Source organism: Sinocyclocheilus rhinocerous, unplaced genomic scaffold, assembly GCF_001515625.1.
Source record: "Sinocyclocheilus rhinocerous isolate Xijiao unplaced genomic scaffold, SAMN03320098_v1.1 scaffold247, whole genome shotgun sequence".
In the NCBI taxonomy this organism is placed as follows: Eukaryota; Metazoa; Chordata; class Actinopteri; order Cypriniformes; family Cyprinidae; genus Sinocyclocheilus; species Sinocyclocheilus rhinocerous.
In genome coordinates, this window is record NW_015662919.1 from 505,155 (window position 1) to 525,028 (window position 19,874).

The 19,874-nt window shown below is 34.9% G+C and overlaps 2 protein-coding genes across 5 annotated transcripts in view; both read left to right on the plus strand.

Moving 5' to 3' along the window:
- gng4 (G protein subunit gamma 4) overlaps positions 1-5,350 on the plus strand; it is a 16,821-nt gene extending 11,471 nt beyond the window's left edge. For all 3 annotated transcript variants that reach the window (XM_016538455.1, XM_016538454.1, XM_016538456.1), the window contains exon 3: positions 4,557-5,350. In XM_016538455.1, the coding sequence (XP_016393941.1) occupies positions 4,557-4,685 (129 nt within the window). In that variant the 3' untranslated portion in view covers positions 4,686-5,350. The remainder of the gene's footprint in view (positions 1-4,556) is intronic.
- A 3,713-nt stretch (positions 5,351-9,063) lies between these two features.
- LOC107728324 (UDP-GalNAc:beta-1,3-N-acetylgalactosaminyltransferase 2-like) overlaps positions 9,064-19,874 on the plus strand; it is a 17,207-nt gene continuing 6,396 nt past the window's right edge. For both annotated transcript variants that reach the window (XM_016538451.1, XM_016538452.1), the window contains exons 1-6: positions 9,064-9,246; positions 10,747-10,873; positions 12,164-12,264; positions 14,321-14,514; positions 17,699-17,794; positions 17,948-18,058. In XM_016538451.1, the coding sequence (XP_016393937.1) occupies positions 9,141-9,246; positions 10,747-10,873; positions 12,164-12,264; positions 14,321-14,514; positions 17,699-17,794; positions 17,948-18,058 (735 nt within the window). In that variant the 5' untranslated portion in view covers positions 9,064-9,140. The remainder of the gene's footprint in view (positions 9,247-10,746; positions 10,874-12,163; positions 12,265-14,320; positions 14,515-17,698; positions 17,795-17,947; positions 18,059-19,874) is intronic.

A 19,874-nucleotide genomic window follows, 5' to 3' on the forward strand; every position in this document is an offset into this window, starting at 1 on the left:
TCCATCCATCCATCCATCTATCCGTCCGTCCGTCCGTCCATCCATCCATCTATCCATCCGTCCGTCCATCCATCCATCCATCCGTCCGTCCGTCCGTCCGTCCATCCATCCATCCATCTATCCGTCCGTCCGTCCATCCATCCATCTATCCGTCCATCCATCCATCTGTCCGTCCGTCCGTCCATCCATCCATCTATCCGTCCATCCATCCATCTGTCCGTCCGTCCGTCCATCCATCTATCCGTCCGTCCATCCATCTGTCCGTCCGTCCGTCCATCCATCTATCTATCCGTCCGTCCGTCCATCCAACCATCCATCCATCCATCCATCCAGTGTATTTCGAGGAATTATCATGGTGCATGTCCAAAAACATAGTAATACTGTGGTATATTTAGGTTCTTTCATGTAAGTGTTCCAGTGCTTGAGAAGATGGGAAATGTAGTTTGTTTGTTCAGCGTGATGTTTGTGTGTTTGTGACTTTTGTTCCATCTGGCTGTGAGCGTCACACACACCACTGAAGCTGATGATTCCCGTCCGACAGCTGCGTCTCTCTCATCATCAGCTCTCAGACTCTTTACTGGACCATCTGTCTGTCATATGTCTGTCCGTCCGTCCGTCCATCCATCCGTCCGTCCGTCCGTCTGTCATGTCTGTCTGTCTGTCTGTCAGTCTGTCTATCATCTATCTATCTATCTATCTATCTATCTGTCTATCTGTATCCGTCCGTCCATCCATCTGTCCGTCCGTCCGTCCATCCATCTATCTATCCGTCCGTCCGTCCATCCAACCATCCATCCATCCATCCATCCAGTGTATTTCGAGGAATTATCATGGTGCATGTCCAAAAACATAGTAATACTGTGGTATATTTAGGTTCTTTCATGTAAGTGTTCCAGTGCTTGAGAAGATGGGAAATGTAGTTTGTTTGTTCAGCGTGATGTTTGTGTGTTTGTGACTTTTGTTCCATCTGGCTGTGAGCGTCACACACACCACTGAAGCTGATGATTCCCGTCCGACAGCTGCGTCTCTCTCATCATCAGCTCTCAGACTCTTTACTGGACCACACACGCTCGTGCTCCTCTGACAAACAACACAATATGAGCTGTTCATAAATTATATACCACTGACTGCATCATTCTGAACAAACAGGTTTGTTGGCCAAGTTATAGGTTCATGTCAGTTTTTACAAAGTTTCAGTTGAACTGACCTTCAAAGAGCCAAGTCTTGCCATTAGTGGCGTCGCTAGACTTACTTGAATTGAAAATATTATTCTAAGTAATATCAAATATGACTTATATTACTCATATTATTCTTGTATTACTGATAAATTACCTTATACTGACCTAATAATTTTTCTATCAGCTGTTTAGAATCAGAACTAGTGATTCCAGATTCACTCCTTTGAAACGATTCTTTGTATCAGTCAAACGAGTCTGAACTGGTTCGCGATTCAGTTTGATTCATTCGGACAGTTCACTTCGTTCCTAAATTAATCGATTTTCGTTTGAACGAATCGATTGAATGAATGATTCAATGACAAAGACAGTGATTTGCTGCCACCTACTGGCGGTTTCAGTTTCATTTTTAAAGTATAAATTGAGTTATTTAAATCCTTTAATATTTCTATATTCAAAACTTTATATTTAAAACATTCATTTCATAACATTGTTGTTATGAATTTAAATACATTCACCTCTGAGTCTCGTTACACAGTCTGTAAATATTCCTTCATTTGTGTTCTTCTGTGCACTTCCCAGTGAAAAGATCAATTGTTGATGCTGATTTCATTTGACTGGTAACTTATTCTTCCTGATTGTATCTTATTATTTTCATTGAAATTATTGTTGAATTACAATTTTTGATAAAAGTTTATAAATACATTTTTTTTTACCCAAAAGACACCCAGAAGGTGTTCCTAAATTTTATTTTATTTTTTTTAAGTAGAAGCACAAGAGCTCCTAAAAAGAAATGTAAGCATTGAGTCCTGAAGAATGTAATGTTAGCTTTTAAAAACTAATTGCAAATGTTTATGCAAAGTGTAAACTATTAGATATAATCTACAAATGATGCAATACTGTACCTCTAATAAATAAGAAGTGTTTTGCAGGCTTAGCTAATCAGGTCAATTAGAGACAATTACTAATCATTCTCATTTTTATTAAATCATTCTTTCGTTTCACTAATCAATCTTTTTTTATTATTATTATTAAACACAAGGGGTCATTAATGATGCTTACATTAAAACATGTGCAAATTCATGCACAACGTATCTTTAATTTGGCCAGAATTGCAGAGTGCCTGTCTTGATATCCAAGAAGGTTTAGAGAAAATATGAAATAAGTTTAATGTTATTACAGATTATGAAGGGCTTTATAATTAAATGCATCCGAAAGGTCATCTAAAATGACCCCCGTCGTCCCTTTCCAAGCTCCAGTGAATATTGGTAAATAAACACCACTGTCTATAACACGTCATTTACTTTCATGTTTCTCCTTCGTTTTGATTTTAAGTAAAAAAATAATTTAATTCAAACGTTTAATTTGAGCTGTTTGCGTTATTTTGTATGAAAAAAAAAATCCCATATCACCACCTAAACAGCAGTAGGGTTGCAAAGGGGTGGAAAATTTCCAAAAATCCCTGGAATATTCAAAAACAAAATCCTGGAAAATTTCCAAAATTTCTGGAATATTTCCGAAATTTACTGGAAATGTTCCACCTTTTTGCAACCCTAAACAGCAGTATTACCGGTATAGGCGGATAGCAACCAGCAAATTAGATAAACAATTACTTACTTAATAACTTTCTAATTATTTTTAATATCTGTTGGAAGTATGGACATTTCATAATGTCTTTTTAAAAGAAAAATTTAAGTTTTTTGTTTTTTAATATATATATATATATAAAGGCAAAACTGTCAGACTCTGTTCCGTGTTTTGTGGTTGTTTTGCTCCTCATGTGCCTTCCTTTCCCATGTTTAATTTGTCCCAGGTGTTTCCCTTGATGTTTCATTGCTCCCAGGTGTGTCTCGTCATCCCCTCCTCCTGTGTGTATAAAAAGTGTTCCCAGTCCCTAATTCTCGGTCCGCTGTTAAACGTCTTCCTGAGTTCGTCTCCCTTGGTTCATGAAAATAAAGTCTTGTTAAAGTATTCTCCAGCGTCTCCTCGTTCCTCTAAGTGCATTGTGACAAAAACGGTATTGAATAATTTGAATAATGAAATTAATAGTTTGTATTTTTATCAGGCTTTTTAAGATCAGAAAGAGGCAGTATGTTTGTGTGCTTCACTCTTGACTGTTTTAGGCCAAAATTCTACAAAGGGGCCTAGAAATAGCAGTGAACATAATGGACTGTGATAAATGTCATGTTTTGGCGTGTTTATTCAGCGTGACATTTGCCGACTAAAATCGTCCTCTTTCACTTCTTTTTTTGTCTTTGCATAGACTAGATATTTTTGTACAGCAGTCAGCTAACACTGTAAAACCATGACCCAGTGCTGTTTTCTCAGTGTCTGTCCCTCTGCCGGATATGAGGGTGTTCTTTGGCTGCTGATGAGAAGCAGATACTGATGCTCGTTTATTGATCAGTTTATTAGAAGAGAGATGGTCAGGTATACAGTAGAGTTAAGCACAGATTATGTTCATGGCTGTTCGCTGAACTACAATGTCCTGGATGATCCAAAGCATTGTAATGTGATGTGAGAAAAAAAATAAGATGAAAATATTGTTTTTATAATAATAATAATTATTATTATTATTGTTGTTGTTTACCTATGATACCAAAGGTGGAAGGGAAGAGGGGGAAAGGTGGAAATCATTCAGATTTTTTTTTTATGTTTTAGAAACTCTGCTCACCAAGGCTGCATTTATTTGATCAAAAATACAGTAAAAACAGTAATATTGTGGAATATTATTACCATTTAAAATAACTGTTTCCAGTTTGAATATATGCAAAAATGTAATTTAATTATGATGAATTTTCAGCATCATTACGCCAGTCTTCAGTGCCACACGATCCTTCAGAAATCATTCTATTTTTATTTTAAAAATATATATATATATATTACACATTTTTGTGGAAACCATGACACACTACCATTAAAAAAGTAAAATAAAAAATAAAAAAATCTTAATTTATTCAGCAAGGACACATTTAATTGATCCAAAGTGAGAGTAAAAACCTTTATTATGTTACAAAAGATTTATATTTCAAATAAATGCTGTTCTTTTGAACTTTTTATTAATATTTACACAATAATATTAACTGTTTACAACATTGCTAATAATCAGAAATGTTTCTTGAGCAGCAAATCAGCATATTAGAATGATTTCTGGAGATCATGTGACACTGAAGACTGGAGTAATGATGCTGAAAATACAGCTTTGATCACAGGAATAAATTACATTTGAATGTATATTAAAGTAGATGTCGGTTATTTTAAACTGTAAAAATATTTCAGAATTTTTACTGTATTTTTAAATAAATCAAATGCAGCCTTGGTGAGCAGAAGAGACTTCTTTCAAAATCTATGCGATATCTAAACCCCTAACTCTGTCCTCAGGTGTCCAAGGCCGCGGCGGATCTGATGGCGTACTGTGACGCTCATATACGAGAGGACCCGCTCATCGTGCCTGTCCCGGCCTCAGAAAACCCGTTCCGGGAGAAGAAGTTCTTCTGCACCATCCTCTGAGGCCGGGCCGGGCTGCAGGTTCTGCCGTGAGGTTTCCACGTCCCTGGCTGCTGCCGCTGAGCTGTGTTTGAGTGGCAGCCGCGCATCTGTTGATGGTCCGATCCCTCCCGGACGCCTGTGGGGGGTTTTTGGGGTGGGAGTCAATTAACTGGCAACCCAGTCAGAGCGTCTCATGTCTCGTTAAATAGGTTTGTCATTGCTTCGTATTTAGAGAACAGCCTTTCTCACTGCTTATGGGATGAGAGATTTGTGTGTTTTCGTTTCGTTTTGACTCATTTCTCGTGCCACAGAGGATGTGAAACCCCGAGAGGTGGCTGTTTTGCAATGTATTTAGACATTTTTATAAACTTACGCTATATTTGATATGCATCACTGGTCAAATGTTTGGACACACTTGAGCGAGGCTTCAAAAAAACATGCATTAGTAATTTAAATTCGTTTTTTTATTTTTTTATTTAAATTGAGGACAAAAACAACAGAACTCAATATAACAGTCGTTACCTATGCATCCATACATGAATGATATCGATGGAAATGTATGTTAAATCATACAGTGGTCATGAAGTTGTAAACAATCCATTTTTCTTGCTATTGCAAATAATTATCCATCTATAGATTTCATAAAAAAAATCATTCTCTCCATGTTTTAAATTAGTTTTGTTGACAACTGGAATTTGATTAATCATTTTAAAACTTGAATGTCCAAAGCATGAAAGAAGCAGCTCAAATATAAGAGAGATTTCATTTGTCGCATATTTTGATCTCTACATCATTCACAGACTCCCATTTGTTTTATTTCATAGGTTTCATGACTATTTTCTGTTTTTGAATATTACTCGTAATAAAGATTGAGTAGATGCATCCGAACTTTTGACTTTTATCTGTATTTAGATTTAAATTAGATTTAAATGACCATTTCATTACATTTATCCTGCAATGGCTGCTGAAAATTCAGCTTTGCATCACAGGAATAAATTACATTTTAAAATATATTCAAATAGAAAACAGTTATTTTAAATTCTAATAATATTTCACAATATTATACTGTATTTTTGATCTAATAAATGCAGCCTTGGTGAGCAGAAGAAATAATAGTCATAATAAAGAACGAGCAGATGTGTCCAAGCATTTGACTTGTAATGCATTTTCATTTGGATAATTTTCCATCTCTCCCCATTTTCCGGTATGGTGATATTTGAGATATTTCTAATCAGCTTATGCGAAATCAAATCTTATCCAATTTCCAAATTACATTGTGATAAAAATGTATCCTTGCTGAAAAGGCCTCCTCAACATTTGTGATATGAATACAGCTTTCAGCCTTCAGACCCGAGATACTGAATCTGAATCAGTTCAGTTTTAACTCAGACATTCAACAATAATCTTCATGCTGGTTTCTGGGATGCGTTTGCCCTCGAGGTGTTGCGTCTGTATGAGGTCTCGACCGTACAGATGTGTTTTTGCCCCATCTGAAGTATAAAATCGAGCAGGACAGAAGTGTGTGCCGATAACAGTGTTAGGCTTTTCAGTGAAATCAACCTACAAATGGCTCACTTATAAGTGACTCTACAAACTCTACAAAAAGTCCAAACAGCTGATAAAAACATCACAATAATCCACAAGTAATCCACAGCACTCCAGTCCATCAGTTAACATCTGGAGAAGACAAAAGCTGAAACAAATCCAGCATTAAAGGGGTCATATGATGTTGCTAAAAAGAACATTATTTTGTGTATTTGGTGTAATGCAATGTGTTTATGCGGTTTAAAGTTAAAAAAACACATTATTTTCCACATACTGTACATTATTGTTTCTCCTCTATGCCCTGCCTTTCTGAAACGCGTCGATTTTTACAAAGCTCATCGGTTAAAGTCTTTTTTGGATGGATTTGTTTGTCTTCTCCAGATGTTAATTGATGGACTGGAGTGGTGTGGATTACTTGTGGATTATTGTGATGTTTTTATCAGCTGTTTGGACTCTCATTCTGACGGCACCCATTCACTGCAGAGCAAGTGATGCAATGCTACATTTCTCCAAATCTGATGAAGAAACAAACTCATTGGTTTCTAATCTTGGATGGCCTGAGAGTGACTAAATCAGCATATTTTCATTAATTTTTGCCAAAACTATTCCTTTAATATAAAAGAAAAGACACACACCACCTCAATCTGAGTTAGATTTAAATGTCGTTTTTATGCAATGACAAACCTCTTCCCACATGAAAACAGGCAGATTCGTTCCTAAAATCACATCCCGCTAATGATAATGATTTCTTCACACTTGCTGAATGGCCTTACTAACACTGGCATGCTTCACAATAGTTTTTGATTTAAACAGCAAGGCCTTTGACTGAAATGCCAAACGGAGAGCCTGTGTGTGTGTGTGTGTGTGTGTGTGTGTGTGTGTGTGAGTGTGTGTGTCTGTCTGTGTGTGTGTGTGTATATAGAGGTGGTTTCTGAGTGCCAAGTACTGTGACTATGGCGTGTCCTCTACACTGTTATTTCACAGGCTTTTTCCTATTCAAAACAAACAAAAAAAAAAGCACAATGTCAAATGTTTTTCTTTATATCACTGTAATTTTAGTCTAGCCTTTGCTAATTTATACGAAACCAAGTGTTATTATATCTAATGCGCAGCACCTGATTGAGGTGTTGCTTGTGTAACCTGTATTAAAGCCCCTTTAAAGTGTGCCACGGTGGACGGAGGGTCTTTTTGACTCCCAAACGTATCTTATATCTGGAGATCCACCTCAAAAAGTGGTATATTTGAAATGCTAATGTTGCATGAGATCGCCTTTAAATTCAGAGGAAGCAAAGAGTGTGTTTGTAGGGTGGGTATTCAAAATGATATTGTGTTCTAAACGCTTGATATTTACTTTTATAATAGCGCTAATGCTTCATGTGTTGTAAGTGAGAATGAGGGTTTGTTGGTTTTACAGGCGAATGGAGTCCAGCTGATTTCTACAGAATTACGGTACAAATAAACCCCAACATGTAAATTGTCTTTTACATAATATTATGATTATTATTAATAATATGATTATAAAAACATAACTTGCATGGACTGATTACCCTATTTAAGTATTAGAACTTTGAGATACCTTGTAATGGAATCAATGCCTAAATGTATGGATTTGTTGGTGCTTTTCTGCACTTTTCTCTTTTAGAAGTCTGAATGTGTAGATCTGTGCAGTTGTACAAATTAATAAACATTTTAAAACTGTCTGCATTCGATATCTAGTGTGCTTGCATTGTAAGAATGGTGTGCTTGATTTGATGTTTGCTCTGACAATAACAAACCTTGATAAAAAATAAATAAAAAAGTTTAAAATAGAATTACGTAGTGAAAGTGTGTTGTCAAGGGAGACACCTAGTGGTACAACAGAGTATTGCACACTAATCATTTTAAAATAACAAGGAGACAAATAATAAAACGTCAACAATAAAAACAGCTAGCTAGTTTAACTGATTATCTTAAAAGGCCATAGATGTCGCTATTATTTAATACGGCTGTTAACACGTTCTCCGACAAGCGGAAGCAATGAGACCAGGGCTGCGTTCAGTCCGACAAAAACGGTGCAAAACGTGTTTTAAACGGAAACGGTGGTGCGTTCAACACTGTTCTGATGATGCAAGAGTTGCAACTATGGCAGCTGAGAAGGACATTCTTTGTGGTCTGTTTGAAGAATTTGCGCAGCCTGATGAGCAAAACGGTGCACACCGGTTTGAGCTTGAACTTGCCCCTGTTTTCCGGGTTTGGTCAGGTGATGTTCGACATATACCATATTCATGAGAACATTGTTTATGTACATGATATATTTCTGACTGTGTAAATCGTTTATTTTTTTTTTTTACTCTTAAAGTGTTAAAAGTATGTATTTTCCTTAGCTTTTAATAATGTGTGTATGAAACTGTATGTATTCTGGTTGTATGTATTTGTTTATTTTTGTTATTTTCATGTACAGCACTTTGGTACCCATTGTGGTTTATGAAAGTGCTCTAGAAATTTAATTAATTAAAATTAAGTTATTTGCGAAAAAAAATTATTCCCAGAGAACACTAGTAAGTGATTTTGAGAAAAGAATATTTTAAATATAAATATTTTAAATTATTTTATTTTATTTTGCCATCTAAAATATATTTATATACGTTTTAGAATATTCGGGTTAAACGCAAATGCACTTTTTTGTTATTAAAAAGAAAAGTCAATCGCTAATTTGACGTAATCGTCATGGCAACAGGAAACTTAATTGAACTACGTTTCCCAGAAGGTACAGCGCGTCGACCGCTCAACTCCTATTGGCTGCCTGAGTGTCGTCGTCATCAGCGTGCAGTTAGACGTGACGCGGGCGCGTCCGACACTCATCAGAACTCCGCGATGCGCGTCGGGACGCTGGTGCGTTCGGTCGTGTGCGCAGCCCGTTAAGCGTCGGTGTCTGGATCCAGCCGTCCGTCCATGAGAAGCGCAGCAGCGGCGCTGTTTCCGTGTGTCGTCGCGGTGCTGCTCCACTGGTTCGGCTGGACGGACAGAACTGCGCTCCTGTTGGGCTTCGGCTCCGCAGGTACCGCTCAACTTTCTGTTCTTCTCTATTAGTCTGTTATTTTCAGGCATGACAGCTTGTGCTGAATAGAAAGTGTTTCGGTATGATGCATACAGTAGCTTAATAGACAACAATTAATGCATAGAAATTCTTACTACTCCTTACTACTATATCTACCATATTATAATGTATAGACCATTAATGCATAGAATTTTAATGCTGAGTGCATGTAGAATGCATAAAAATAAATGCATTATGATCAATGCATAAAAAATAACATTAATAATGTTCGCTCATAGGACATTAATGATAAATTATTATTGGAAAATGAATGCATATTCACATATATTATACACATATATTAAAGTTCCATATGCATTCAGTATTAATGGTCTACACATGAATCTATCTATCTATCTATCTATCTACCTATCTATCTATCTACTATCTATCTATCTATCTATCTATCATCATTTAGTATAACTTATAGACTGATGCATATGCATATGGGACTTTAATGATCAATATATAAAGAACATTATTACTCAGTTCTTATAGAACAATGAATACTTTTATATATATAAAAGCATAAAATTTAAATAAATGCTCAGTGCATACATATATATATATATATATATATATATATATAGTGTGTGTTGTGTTTATATATGAATACATAATGCCCAGTGCATATAGAACTTTAATGTTGACTGCATGCATAAGAGCATTAATATTGAATGCATTGACCATTGCACTTTAAGGATCTAAGCATGTTGAACAGCTTGCAGCAATTTACTTATTTATATCACTAATGGGCTCTGCTGGGGGGTTGAGATGTGCAATTAATGCATTAGATGAAGGCTGCATTAATGTGCTGTGCACGCAGATGCCGGCCACTTGTTAACCACAGAGATCGGATTGAAGAAAGTATTGGATTTGAACGTGAAGTCGTGTGCAATAGAAGAGAGAGTGTAGAAAGTATCTGAGATCTCACTGAACTCTGGGAGAGGTTTACCTGGCAACAAAGGCACAGATGCACATTACACACTTGCTCTGATGTTTGTCACACATGGTGAAATAGGACACAAGTGACAATCCATTAAGGGATACAAAAGGCCGCTGCCAGAGACTTTCATCTGGCTGCATCATCTGTTCTGTGTTTGAGCCTTCAACCTGCCGGAAAAGCCTTTTTAAAAAGGAGCAGTTCACCCAAAAATGAACATTTGCTAAAAATCCTCAGGCCATGTAATATGTAGATGAGTTTGTTTCTTCATCAGATTTGGAGAAATGTAGCATTGCATCAGTGTCTCAGCAATGGATGCTCTGCAGTGAATGGGTGCCGTCAGAATGAGAGCTGATAAAAACATCACAGTAATCCACAACAGTATATTTTCATGTTTGTATGAACTATTCCTTTAAAAAGGCTTTCTGCATGTTTGAAACATTTGCAGCATTGGAGAATATCATCAGGCTCTGTTTTGGTGCTGATTATTGTGTTTCTGTTCAATATTGCATTGATAGACAACCAGAAGGCAGTGCATGAGGTGTTGGTGGGTGTTTTATCAGCACGGCATCATCATGAGCTCCGGCAGGCCATAAGAGACACATGGCTGGGGTACCTTAAACACCACCCTCACTTCCAGAAACGGTCGGTACCGCAAACATGCATGTGCATTTCTGCTTCATTAAAACTCTCAGTTCAGATTCAGACAGACATTGATTGATTTCAGAAGATTAGGCTTGTGTTATTGACTTAAAAAAATGAGTTTTTTTTTTTTGCTGTTTGTTTTGGCCTGCAACTTTATCGAACCTTATAAAAATCTTTATAAATATTCCACGTTTAAAGAAGGTTCAGGCAAATGCTCATTAAAATAGATCAAACATGATTTAATGTACGACTCACAGCCCAGCGCTGCTGCTAGTCAATTTTGCACAGTTTTATTATGAATAAATGAATATGTTTGAAAGTATGCTGCATGTTCTCATCAGAAGCTGCAATATTATATATTGGATGTTTGAAGGCCACAGCATTTTGAGCAAAAAAAAAACCCATAATGTTTATTTCTAAGGGTCAGAGAGTGGGTGGAAAATGGTGATAAAAAAGCTAAAATATGACAGTTTATTGCATCCAAAAATACTTGCATTTAAAAAATATTATTACTGTTACTATACTAATTATATTATAAATATTAATATATTAAACACACATATACATATGTATGCATATGTGTTTAAGGTTAATATTTATAATATTTTATGTTTTTTATATTTATTTATATTTTTAACCTTCTATGCATTTTATTTTTTAAATATGACAATTAGGGGTGTGTGATAAGACCTAAATGTCATCTCAGTATTATAACAGTCATATATCATGACAGTTGGAAAAAAAACAAAACAATTATGTTAATGTACAGTTTATTTATTTATTTTAATAACCGTGTGGGTTGAAAATAATGAAAAAAAAGCTAAAATATTTTTTGCAGCCCAAAAATACTACAAATAATATTTATAAATTATTTATTTTAATAGCCATGTGCTTACACATGTAGGATAAAATATTTGGTTTCAGTCTAAATCAATGGACACAAAACAAAAGATCAGACGATGTGCAACAAATAAATGATCGGTGAAAAAACAGCTTTACATTATGACACACTTGAGTCCTCTCTTTAATAATTAATATTGTACAACAGACTCTACATTCAGCAAACCGCTGTAAAATAGCCCATATACACACATCTGTGATGCACATCTGTATTGATGCAGCAGATTGTGATGTTGCTCGGCAACCATGAACAATTAAAGGGGTCATATGATGCTTTTTTAAAGATCATTATTTTGTGTATTTGGTGTAACAGAATATGTTGACATGCTTTAATGTTCAAAAACTGACTAGAAGTCTAGAATGATGTATTGATGTCGTTTTATTTGAAAGGGTGATGGTGAAATTCATCATCGGTGAACATGGCTGTTCTGTGCCGGAGGAAGATCGTGAAGACCCGTATTCCTGCTCGCTGCTGAACCTCACGGAGACAGGTGAATTCATCTTACCAACTCCACTCTGATCAAGCCAGAAGCCCTGAGATGTTCCTGAATTCAGAGCAGTCCGTTTTCACGAGGCTTATATCATTTTATATATACTTTACAATTCTCATCAGGCCATTTGTGTTTTCAAAAAAATAAGCTTTTCTGCCTCGTTTCCTCTGTGCGATACTGGACTTATTCATTTCATAGACCTGCGCTCGGACATGAACCTCGCAGCTTGTGGCCTGAAATCACAGTGTGCACTCGGATTCTCTTCTAAGTAGTCAGCATGTTTAGGCTTCCAGCAGATTTCAGTGGGACATCCCGTTATAGCATTGTGATTCCAGCTTCTGTTGTGCATTTTCATGGTTTAGCCTCATCTTCATCAGTTAGAGGAAGAGTTCATTTGAAATGGAATATTCTAAAAATTCAAACTTTTTCAGTGGAACACAAAAGAACATTTAAGAGTTTAAAAAGTAACAACTAGGGCTGTCAAGTGATTCAAATGTTTAATCTAATTAATTCAGTGATGTGCTGATTAATTATTTGTATTAATTGCAAATTAAATTGGCCTGAGAAATTACCCCCTAAAAGATAGGCATTATTGTGTTAAATGCGAAATGCATTGAATAAACATTACAAAAAAAGTAGCTTTAGAAAAAAATATTAGAATTTATTGCTCAAAAATATATTTAAAAATATACAGAAAATTGCCACAAAATATATTTGCTTAAATATATTTATGTAAATATATTTTCTACCAATATATTTTTGGGCCCTTTTTTGTATATAATATGAAAATACAAATACATATTTTTTAAAGCATTTAAAAATATAATTACCCTTCATATATTTCAATCCAGGGAAATACATTCACTTTATTTGTTGTCTGTAACACGTGTGAATATATATATATATATATATATATGCAGAGGGTATAGAAAAGAATCACCCCCCTTTTACAATAATCACATTTTGTTGCTTTGCAGCCTGAAATGAAGACGGACACAGTTTTTGTTTAATCCAGCTGTATTTACTCAGTGCAACTGATGACATCCAAGTGAAAGATAAAACACCAACATGTCAGAAAAAAATAAAAAACAGAATCACTGAAACAACAGAAATAACAGAATAAAACAAAAACTGTGTCCGGCTGCAAAGCAACAAATGTGATTATTTTAAAGGGGGTCGTTCTTTTCAATACCCACTGTATATAGAGTGGGTACGGAAAGTATTCAGACCCCCTTAAATTTAAACACATTTTCATCAGCAAGGAACATACTTAAAATTCCTGAGAACATTTTCTAAGAACGTTAAAAGGTCCAGTTTTCTTCTCATGATTATAACGTTATTTAATGGTTCCAAAAAAAAACGTCCATCAAGGACAAATAACATTTTGAGAATATTGATCTAAAAACGTTTTGTCTAAACATTATGAGACTTTAACAATGTTTTGTCCTAACATTTATATAACGTTTAAAAAGCGCGGTGAGAACGTTTGCTGTGAGCTGGGTGTTGAAGCACAATTGTGGTTTTAACTTGAAATTCAAGCTCAGTTCTCAGTGTATGTAAATGTAAACAATTAATAATAAAATAACCTCTGTTGTTTTTAATAATAATAATGGTTTTATTTGTATTTTTTTCTTGCATTATTATTAATAAAATATTAAATTTTAAATAAAAATGTAAATTGTTTTTCATTTGCATCATTATTTATAATAATAATAATAACTATATAAAATATAAGATAGTAAATATATTAAATATAAATATAAAATATAGCAAAAATAGGAATTATAATTATTGCTATTATTAGAGAAATTATTTAAATTACAGTATTACTGAATAATAATACGTTATTATTATTATTAAATTATATTTTAATTTAATCATTGTTTAATAGTAATATAAAAAATAATAGAATAAAAATATAAACAATTAATAATGAAATAAAACCACTGTTGTTGTTGTTATTATTATTAGTGGTTTTATTTTTCTTAAGAATTTATTTGTGCCTGCTAAACTAATTTCAGCAGAAGTTGCCCTGATCCCTGAACTCTGGTTTCAGCTGCTGGGCAGGAGATGGCTATCTTGAGCGTTCCTGACACATCTGCACTGCTGCCCTCCGATGTCTCTGCCGTCAGTCTGGACTTCAAGGTCCTTCACTCGGTGGTCATCACCCAGCTGGGCGTCTTTCCCAACGGACCGCGAGACGACTTCAGGGGCAACGTCACGGTCCGGCTCTTCCAGGTGGACCAAGAGGTACGAGCACAAACGCAGTCTGGAGTCTGTCCCTGTCACCAGCATCAGGCATCAGACGATGAAGCCTGTAAATCACTGCTTCTCAACTGCGTTCACTTCAAGGATTTTACATCGGACTCAACAGCACTGTACAAGAGATTTATAATTACAGCACAAAAGCAAAAAACAAACAAAACTGCCCTTAAAATCAAATAAAAATGATTAATATTACAATGAACTGCACAGACCCAACCATATCCACAGTTATGAACATGACAGATGAAAAATGACAATTTTGTAAATGTATAAACATCAGCCTGACTTCAGATCAGCATTGTGCTCAATGCAAATTAACCAATATGTGCTGTCTTTTTGGTCTTGGTTATTATTATTATTATTATATTTCATATCAAATGATTGTTTAAATAATAAGAATAATTTATTTAAATCATTACTTAATATGTAATAAATGTAAAATAATGTAATAAAATATACATTAATAATAAAATGAAACCATTATTATTATTATTATTAATTTTGTTTATTAATAATAATAATTATTATAGTTATTATTATTAATGATTATTATTATTGGTGGTGGTGTTATTAACAATAATAGTGATTAATAGTATTACTATTATTATACAAATTGTTTAAATTAAAATGTAATTGAATAATAATAACTTTTATTACTGTTATCATTATTGTTATTATTTTATTTGAATTTAAATAATTATTTAATAATAATAATAATAATCCAATACAACATAATCCATTAATAATAAAGTTAATCATTATTATTATTTATCTTTTAATTTAAATGATTGTTTATTAATAATAATAATAATACTTGTTGTTGTTATTATTATTATTATTATTATTAATGATTATTATTATTATTGGTGGTGGTGGTGGTGGTGTTATTAACAATAACACTAATGATAGTAATTAATATTATTACTATTATTAGACAAATTTTTGACATTAAAATGTAATTGAATAATTATTGTTATCATTATTGTTATTATTTTTTATAATTTAAATAATAATAATAATATAATCCATTAATAATAAATATAATCCATTAATAATAAAGTGAAATATTATTATTATTATTATTATTATTATTATTATTATCAATGGTTTTATTTTCCTAAAGAATTTAGAATTTGCAAAACTAAATCAAATGAAAATAAAAATTTAAATCATTACTTAATAATATAAAAAATATATATAATAAACCAAACAAACCATGGTTTTTGAGGATGAGGGCGTCACACAAACTGTGCATGATTTCTTCCCGTTAAAAGTTTATAATTGACTTCTCTGACCTGATCAGAACAGACCCGTGACCCATTTTCAGATCACGACCCACCAGTGCTGTAAAATATGCATAGAACAGTCATCCTCCATTACACTCTTTTAGAAACAACGATTGCACTTTGTAAAGTCATTCAGTTTGTTCTTGCCACAAGAGTAACCCAAAGTATCCTGTTGGCTTTTTAAGGTGAGTTTTCATCATCAGAGATCGCCTAATGCCACGCTTTAATACATTTCCACACTTTGTCGAAGTCAACAGACTGATGCATGAGCGCCTGATGTGATGATACGGATCAGGAGCCTTTCGATCTGTGATTGTCACACAATGAAATAAACTACAAAGTCAAATTCCTGAGAATGAGAGCTTTCTTGTGATATATGACTTGACAGTTTTGTGAAAAATATATTTTTTTAAAATGCACTTTCTTAGGAAAAATTCTTTGCAATCATTAGGCGGAAATTCGTGTGTGGGACAAATACATTTCTAAGCTTAATTTGACTACTTTATCTATCATAAAAGTTATGGTGTTCTTTGTAAAGATGAGACTCTAAGCTTTCAAATGATACCATATATGGGCTGATACCATATAAGCAAGGCTTTGAAAATGAAGCATAAACATTTGGTGGTTTTGGACCCGAATATTTATTAATAAAATAAATTATGTAATGGAAATGACATTTGCTGGTTCAGAAAATATATATAGAGAGAATTAATATATGTATTTATTTATTTATGTATTTATTTATATATTCTTTTATTTATTTGTTTTTTACAGAATATTTATTAATCAAAAAATGATGTGATGGAAATGACATTTGTTGGTTCAGAAAAATTACGGAATTTCTAAAGTCATGTGTGTATAATATTATTTATATAAATATATATATATAGAGAGAGAGAGAGAGAGAGAGAGAGAGAGATTTTTTTTACTGAATATTTATTTATTAAAAAAAATGATGTAATGGAAATGACATTTGCTGGTTCAGAAAATATATAGAGAGATTATTTATTTATTATTTTATTTTTTATTTATTTTACAGAGTATTTATTAATAAAAAAAATGATGTGATGGAAATGACGTTTGCTGGTTCAGAAAAATCAGTTTGCAGTTAATCAGTTGGCCATGCAAAAGTGTAAGAATATTATTTGCGTGCATTTAGGATGTATAAAACAGCCTTAACGAGACACATGTTATTCTTAAAATGCCATTACCGCACCAGCAGGACAAAATGTTGTAAGATGTGGCGTCTGGAGGCCTGGTGAGGATGCAGAAATAACATATGTGACCCTGAACCACAAAACCAGTCATAAGGGCCAATTTTTTCGAAATTGAGATTTATGCATCATCTGAAAGCTGAATAAATAAGCTTTCCATTGATGTATGGTTTGTTAGGATAGGACAATATTTGAAAATCTGGAATCTGAGGGTGCAAAAAAATCAAAATATTGAGAAAATCATCTTTAAAGTTGTTCAAATGAAGTTCTTAGCAATGCATAATACTAATCAAAAAATCATCTTTAAAGTTGTCCTAAAGTTGTCTTAGCAATGCATATTACTAATCAAAAATTAAGTTTTGATATATTTACGGTAGGAAATTTACTAAATATCTTCATGGAACATGATCTATACTTAATATCCTAATGATTTTTGGCATAAAAGAAAAATCAATAATTTTGACCCATACAATGTATTGTTGCTATTGCTACAAATATACCCCAGCGACTTAACACTGCTTTTGTGCTCCAGGCTCACATATTGACTTGTGCGTGTCACCGTTTATTCGGAGAACATCAGCTTCTGCAGCTGTGCAAATACAGTCTGTGGTGTTCCTGTTGACACGTTTACAGCCGTGTGTGTGTGTGTGTGTGTGTGTGTGTTTGCAGGAGTCGGTGGTCACCGCTTGCTTCAGCACGCTGAGTCCAGGCACACGTGTGGGTGGGATGTTTTACAAACCCGTCGAGCAGTTCATTCTCCCCAAGGTGACACGATGAGAGAAGAGCATTTATAATGTCTGGCGTCTGTTTAAACATCAGTAATGCAGCTGAATGCTGAATAACACGTTACTGCAGCATCAGTGCTGATTTAACTCGTGCTGGAGGACGTGATGTTTGTGAACTCGTCTTCATCTGCAGGGTTTTGAAGGAACTCTTCTGTGGGAGGCTCAGGATTCGACAGGCCTGATGTCTGTCAACACATCTGGACTCCGTCTGAGTAACGGAGGAGGGGTTCTCAAGTTTGGAGCTGTGAGGGAAACAACATCTGTTCATTTGCTTATATTATAACGTGAAGTGTGCTTGAATGTGCAGAAACGTCCCACAGTGATGCTGAAGGTGTTCAGGAGGAGGGTTTCTTAAAGGAACAGTTCACCCAAAAATGAACATTATCTGAAAATGTGCTCACTCTCAGGCCATCCAAGATTAGGATGAGTTTGTTTGTTCATCAGATCTGGTGAAATGTAGCATTGCATCACTTGCTCTGCAGTGAATGGGTGCCGTCAGAATGAGAGTCCAAACAGCTGATAAAAACATCACAATAATCCACAAGTAATCCACACCACTCCAGTCCATCAGTTAACATCTGGAGAAGACAAAAGCTGTGTGTTTGTAAGAAACCAATCCATCATTAAGGCATTTTTAACTTCAAACCGTTGCTTCCAGCTAAAAAATGAGTCCATAATCCATAATAACGCTTCCTCCAGTGAAAAAGTGGTCTGGTCTGAATCAGGAGAGAAATCTGCACAGATCAAGCAGCGTTTAAACAGCTCTAAACAAATATTTAGGTAGATTTTGATGTGAGAGACAACAGCAGATGGGCTTTTTCACAGGAGGAAGCGTTATTATGGATTATGGACTCGGTTTGAAGTTAAAAACGTCTTAATGCTGGATTTGTTTCAGCTTTTGTCTTCTCCAGATGTTAACTGATGGACTGGAGTGCTGTGGATTACTTGTGGATTATTGTGATGTTTTTATCAGCTGTTTGGACTCTCATTCTGACGGCACCCATTCACTGCAGAGCATCCATTGCTGAGACACTGATGCAATGCTACATTTCTCCAAATCTGATGAAGAAACAAACTCATCTACATCTTGGATGGCCTGAGGGTGAGTATATAGAAAATTTTATTTTTGCTTGATCTATTCCTTTAATGGCCCAAATGAAGAGTCTCTGTGATATTCTGGTCTGTAGAAATGGCACGAGTCTCTCTTTCAATCCCAGAGTTTAGTATTTTGAACAAACTTCTATGTTTTTTTTTTTTTAAACATACATCACAATTAAGCTTTCTTCTCATCAGTATCTTTAAAGGGGTCATATGATGCTGCTAAAAAGAACATTATTTTGTGTATTTGGGTTTATGCGGTTTAAGGTAAAAAAAACGCATTATTTTCCACATACTGTACATTATTGTTTCTCCTCTATGCCCCGCCTTTTTGAAACGCGTCGATTTTTACAAAGCTCATTGGTCTGAAAAAGCGAGGTGTGCTGTGATTGGCCAGCTATCCAGTGCGTTGTGATTCGCCGAATACCTCAAGCATGTGACGGACATGTTACGCCCCTCACCATACTGTTGATGCCGTGCCCGACCGGAGCAACGAGACAAAAACATTAAAACCCATTACAAACGAGGCATTTGTTGCATCCAGTGGGGACATAATTATGGACTTATACTGTCTTTTTACGCGTTGCGTTGCATCGCGCCGCGTAAACATAAAACCATGTCTACCATGTCTGCCGGAAAAATGACAAACAACAAGCGCTACTCTACACTGCTCAAAACTCGCGTTTGAATCGTCAGTGGCAAATCCTTTAAATATAAAAAACGTACTTACATGTGAGTCAGAACTGCCGGCATTGTAGTCTACTCTACCAGGATCAGGAAACAGTCCTCCATAAAATGCGCTGCACACATCTGAATATTTGGGTCGAAGTGTTCTGGAACAGTGTTGTAAATACAACTTAACCACCGATTTCTATTCGTGTCCTCTTTTGGAAGGCCAAACAAAGTAGTCACACACGGCGGCCTACAGTGAGCAGAGGCCGGGGGCTAGCGTGAGGAACGGC